Raw genomic sequence first — 6,217 nt, forward strand, 5'->3', positions numbered from 1 at the left:
GGGCCTCTCTGTCTCCTCACTCATGGAGGAAGCAAATGCAAGCATGCCTCTGTCCTCTTCTGTCCCTACCTTTACAGAAGACATTAACTCGGCCACACATTCATGCCTGTGTTTGCTCTGAGCCTGGATTTGTGTGTAAGCTTGAAAAAAACAAAGGCAGAACATTGATAATCAGAAGACCTGATTTCAGTCCCTGGCATTCACATGTTGGGGAGGCTTGGTAAGCTGCTCTCTGACTTCTACATTCCATAGTATATGCCCATATACATACATGTATGTGAACACACATGTGTGTGCTCACACTATAGAAATTTTAATTTAAAGTAGTCAAGAAAAGGATAAAGTGCTTTTGTGTTTCTGGTAACTGCACTTTCTGCACCTTTGCTGTTGGTAAAAGTTGTCAGTTAACGTTTAATTAGTCCAGGACCCACAATGATGTCTTCCTGACATACTGTAGTCTAACAGCCCCGAACACACTCAGCCAAAGGGGCCCTGCTGTCTTCTACTTCTCTTTATTTCACTGGCTCTCTTTGGTTCTAAAAGATCCATGAAATAATTCACATTTACTATGACTCCAACTGTTACTGCAACCTAATCCACACGGTAACTGGAATATCCCCTTGATCAGAGCTACACTCTCCCAAACTTTAGTGTGTTTCCAGCCCCTCCATCCCACCACAGTCTGAACATCCCTCTACTTCTGTCCAGACTTGGGGCCAGCAGGATGGATCAGTAAGATGAGCCCAGAGACCTGAGTTCCATCCCTGGAACTAAGGCAGAAGGAAAGAAGCAACTCCCCAAAGTTGTTCTCTGACCTCCACCCATGTGCACACGCATACGCAGAATGAAAAACTTAAAAATTTTAGGAAGGAAGACACAAAGACCCAGGCCATTGCCACACCTACCCTTTATTGAACTCTAAAGCAGGCTGGCTCTGGGCCCTTCACAACTTCTCAGCCATCTCCCAGACGGTTTAGGAAGGTGGCATCATTCTGTGAAAGACCAGAACCTACCCCAGGCTTAGAGCCCCCAAGTGAACTCCCCAAGAGCCTTGAGGGAGCTAAGGGTGGCAGGGAAGGCAAGGGGACAATATTAAAGGAATGCTTCTGTCTCCCAGTGTCTCCCGAGGGTGCACTGAGCCCTGAGGAAGATTACTTGGGGACACGGTGGGAGGTTCCTGGGCTGAGCAGTCCTCATCTAGATGGCAACTTTGAGGAGACGTTTGATGTCAGGCTCGATGTTGATGGTTTGGAATGTGCGGCTGTAGCGACGGAAGGGTTCCCCTTCTGGCCCTATGAGGAACTTCTCAAAGTTCCAGGACACATCTGAGCGGCGCACGGGACTCCATATGATGAGCTTGGGGTCGGTCATGAGGGAGAATGGGTCATCATAAGGGTAGGGCAGCTTGTCTTTCAGGTAGGCAAAGACGGGATGCTCATTCTGCCCATTGACATCACACTTTTGGGTGAGACTGAAGGTGGGCTGGTACCCACCCCCAGGGCGGACATACTTGAGGCTGTTCAGGATCTCCTCATTCTGACAGTTCTCCTGGATGAAAAGACAAAGAGCATGAAGCAAGGAAGAGGAAACAAAGGATGCACCAGTGCAAACCTTTCTTCTCCATTATCCCAGCTTCGCACACATTGAAATAAATAAATACATGTAATTAAAGATTTAGCAGTTTTTAACATTTGCTTCGAACCCTAATCCACCCTAGGCAATTAACATAATGGTGTTTGGTGCTTTAAGGAACCTTGAGGTCAGGAAAGAGAGGGAAAGGACTCTCTCTCTCTCTCTCTCTCTCTCTCTCTCTCTCTCTCACACACACACACACACACACACACACACACACACACACACACACACACACTACCATTTTTCTTTTCCTCTGCCCTGATTGTTTTCCCTTCTGGCTCTGTGGATATTGAGTTATGACTTCCAGCAGTTAGCCAGCCACAAGGAGGTGGGAGGCCAGAGGTACCTCCTGGGTTGAGAAATGCCTCCGATGATTCCTGTCTCTTCCTGGCAAAGTCTAAAAAGAGTTTTTTTGTTTGTTTGTTTTTTTGAAGGGGAAGGATCTGTTAGCATAGTGATGGCTGGGTCTCTGGTTTACTATCCTTGTGTCTGTACCACAACCCTCCTTCCTGTGTACCTCAGCCCTCTTTCCTGTGTACCTCAGCCCTCCTTCCTGTGTACCTCAGCCCTCTTTCCTGTGTACCTCAGCCCTCCTTCCTGTGTACCTCAGCCCTCCTTCCTGTGTACCTCAGCCCTCTTTCCTGTGTACCTCAGCCCTCCTTCCTGTGTGTACCTCAGCCCTCCTTCCTGTGTACCTCAGCCCTCCTTCCTGTGTGTACCTCAGCCCTCCTTCCTGTGTACCTTTCTGCCACTGTGATTTGAACTATGGGGATTCTAATTAGAGTCCACTTAGGGACACCTGGCTTGCTTGTACAGTTAAATCCTAAATAGTAACAGAATTCCCACAAGATAGCTTGGGGCATTTGTGTTGAAGCTCTGTAATAATTTGACCCAGAGACAGAGGTGCACGTGATGTCCAGAGAAGGTGTGTGCATGCTGCAGACCTTTTTCTTCTCCCATATTCCTTTTCCAATTTGCTGATTAGAAACAAGTCTTTAAATAATAAAACTGTTTATATTCGAGAACTATTTCCAATTCTCTCTCCTTACTTTTCATATGTCTTATTTCATGAGCCTCACAATAATCTTATGAGCTAAGTCAACTTACATTATTAAAACAACACGTGTGGAAACTCAAACAGAAAACTAAGCGCCTCTTTCAATGGTCTCAGAGCCATTAAAGCATAGAACCAAGGCAACAGGAGCTAAGGACTCCCAAGGAACCCGTTGGCTTAATTCCAATTGTTTGAGACAAATTCTTCAGGCCAGGCTAGCTTCAAACTTGCTGTAGTCAGGGGATCACCTTGAATTTTTGATCTTCTGTCTCCATCTCCCAGTGCTGGGATTATAGGCAAGCTATCACACCTGGTGTGCAGTGCTTGGGATCAAACCCACGGTTTTCTGTAGGGTAGACAAGTAGTCTACCAACTGAGCTATATTCATGGGCTGATTTCTGAGATCTTGCTGGTCAGCCCAGGTTCGTGTCAGACTCAGTAATCCCCAGTCTCCACCTCACCCCGTCATCCTAGGATTACAGGAATGTTCCACCATGCCAATTAATGAGTCTTAACCTTCCATTTTCTCCACTCATTCATTCAACAAATAACTAATGAAGTACTCAAAGACGCAATGGAAAGACCTGGTAGCAACCCTCATTGACTATTCTGGAAAGACAGTAATAAAAGCCACACCCTCAATATTTAATCTCAGACCATATCTACTTCCCTGTGATGTTTTACATTCACCTAGACCTAGCCTGATGAAGCATGCCCTTCAAGTCCAGACACTCCAAGACACACGCAACCCTTTCTTTAACCCACTCAAGCTCTGCCAATCAACTCCTTGGGTAAAACCCAAGCCACTCCTCACCTGATGTCCGAACTGGTTGCAAGGGAAGCCGAGCACCACCAGGCGCCTGGGAAAGCGACATTGTAACTCATTGAGCTGGATGTAGTCCCGGGTAGTTGTTCCTCAGAGTGATGCCACATTCTCAATCAGCACAGCCCTGCCTCGGAACGTGTTGAAGTCTATCTTCTCCCCATCCAGGCTGATGGCACTGAGATCGTAGAAAGACTTGGCAATGTAAGCCATGCTGAAGTTCAGTGAGTCCTGTCCCGCTGCGCTGCGTGAGCCTCCTTAAGTCCTTAGAATGGGGTGGGGAGGAAGGAGGAGCCAGGAAGGACAGAAAGGATTTCACAAAGGGCCTTTGAGCAGTCCCAGGATGACTTAGCAAAAACAGGTACCCACCTGCCAACTGTTTGAACAAGGTCCTGGCTCCTCCTATTTACAGAGCCACCTTCTGCTCCACCCTACTGGCAGCCTGGAAAAGGCCAATTTGATATCGGTGAGCAGACGTGAATAATTCACTCTTTGCTGGAAACCAGAGCCTTAAAGGTCAAGCGGGGAGGAAAAGAAGGGAGGGGGCATGCAAGATTGACTTCTGCTTGCCCCAGCAAGTTGCTTTTACCTGGCACAGACATTTGTTTCAATGCATTTATTGAGTGAGCATCAGTCTCTGAGCTGTCGGAGGTCAGATGTGCTTGGGTCTGAATTGAGTCAGGTGGCTTCTCAAGCAGAATCAAGTGACCCTGAGGAGGGGAGTGTGCTGTCTTCTAGAAGCAATGACTTTCAGTGCCCCGGTTTCACCAGGCAAAGGGACGAAGTTACGTTTGTCTTAGAAAGCCTTTTGGTGAGTGATGTTTCTTGTCCTGGAGAACACTGAGGTCTTTATTCCTGTACTGTTCCATGTCCTGCATTAGAACCTCCCTCCGGCTCTGTTCCACGTTCCCAATTCCCACATTCCCTCAGTAGTCATGGGGATGGAGTCCTTGCTGATTTAGTGATGAGGAATCTCAGAATGGATGGTAAGTTCTGGGCCTATCTCCCTCTCAGACAGAGGCTCCGTCTCTGAGACTCTCTGGAGGAGGCTTGTGTGAACGTGTGACCATCTCCTCTCAGGAGGAAAGGTACAGGAAGGCAAAGCAGCTGTGGTTCCAGGTGAGCCGCTAAGACATCTTCAGAGCCAGATGGGATATCTTTGGCCTGCTGAGGCTGCCTTTGGGGCCCACTCTTGGAAGCTCAGCAGCTGAAAAGACTATAATGCCACACCATCATCCAAGCCTTAGCTAAATAAGAAACTTTTCAAAAACACCATTAGGCTTATCCTGGCTATTTTAATAAGGCAAATGTCTCCCAGAGAGCATTTTTTCAGGTACATATCCAGTGGGATCTGTCTCCTAGAACAGAGTCAGCAAATCTGGCAACTAATCTTCAGAATTTCCTTTGTTGGGAAACAAACTACTTGCCAGGGAGTGTTCCTCAATTCTGCTGCATAGCTTGTTTAAGGGTCTGGGGCTCACTGTCTAGGCTGACGGCTTCCTTAAAACAAGTTCCCATTATCCAAGTAGGAATGGAGTCTTTTGATGCCATAAATAGTGGCAAGAAGTTAAGTCTCCTGGGGTAGGACCAAGCTCCTACCCCAGAGTCAGAGGGACTTGGCAATGGTGTAAATAAGAACTTGATATTATTTCCAGGTTTCTCTGCCCTCTAGAGCTTCCTCCAGCACCCGGGGCTTCCAAAGAGAATACTTTTTCTTTGCTGCCCCTTTGCAAGCTCTCTTCAGGCAAGTCATGAGTCTTGAGTGAGGAATGGCTTCATACTTCTTCTCCAAGGAAACCTAGCACCCTCCTGGAGGCTCACTTCTCACCGCTGAGTGAAACTGTCTCCAGGTGTGTACACTGCCTCACTTTCCAGACGCTATAACTCTTGGCACACACTACCAAAGCGTGTCCTTTATGGCATTCTACAACAGAGTGACTGCCCTTAGTGTTAGCAGATTGAAAAGCCTAGGTGGGTGGTTCTGACTGTAAAAGAGAATTGCTTATCGAGATTTTTTTTCTTTTAGATAGATATTCCAAAGCTTTATTATCTACACTCTAGATTCTAGGAAGTCCAAGGCCCTGATTTTCAATTATAACTCCGCTATTTCTTAGAAACCTTGGTCAAGTCTTTAAAGCTCCCCAAGAATCTATTTCCTTATCTGTTGGACTCATAAAGATAATGATGCCTTCCCACACAGTGAGTGTTCAGAGTCCGGCAAGTGCTCTCTAAAGTGCAGTGGAGATTTAGGACTGCCACTGTCCTGTCCCACCCCTCCCCTCATCCTCCTACCACCTCGGCTGTCCTCAGCATCTCCATGCTGCCGGCACCTAACCTTCCTAGGTTCCAATCCAACCTAGGCTCCCATGGAGTATCTTATGGGATGGGATATCTGGAATGTGGAGAAAGCCTGGACTTGCTCTATTCCAGCCCGTCTGAAACATTACCCAACCCTTCCTAATGCCCCCAAGAAGGACTTTCCTGATCTAGCCACAATAGATGGCCACCATTTTGACTTTAAAGATCAGCCTCCTCCTAGTCCTACCTCTGCTCCTGTGAGCACACAAGTGAGCAGTGGAGGTTTGCTTTCGGCTCTTCTGCAGGTGTTATTCGGGAAGACAGACGATGCTCACCAGGTCGACAGTCATTCTGCTGTGGCTTTGGGATTCTGGGGTCTCTTCTATCAGTTTCACTTTGTCTTCCCA

General features: G+C 47.3%; 1 protein-coding gene across 1 annotated transcript; it reads right to left on the bottom strand.

Moving 5' to 3' along the window:
* Positions 1–1,097: 1,097 nt before the first annotated feature.
* On the bottom strand, positions 1,098–3,725 carry GPX2 (glutathione peroxidase 2; the record flags this gene model as incomplete). The annotated part of the gene is made up of 2 exons (XM_080939680.1): positions 1,098–1,548; positions 3,504–3,725. The coding sequence occupies 2 exons, from the start codon at positions 3,723–3,725 to the stop codon at positions 1,198–1,200; spliced, it is 573 nt and encodes a 190-aa protein (XP_080795806.1). The 3' UTR covers positions 1,098–1,197.
* Positions 3,726–6,217: the final 2,492 nt, after the last annotated feature.

Source organism: Micromys minutus, assembly GCF_963924665.1.
Source record: "Micromys minutus genome assembly, chromosome: 1".
NCBI classification, from domain to species: Eukaryota; Metazoa; Chordata; class Mammalia; order Rodentia; family Muridae; genus Micromys; species Micromys minutus.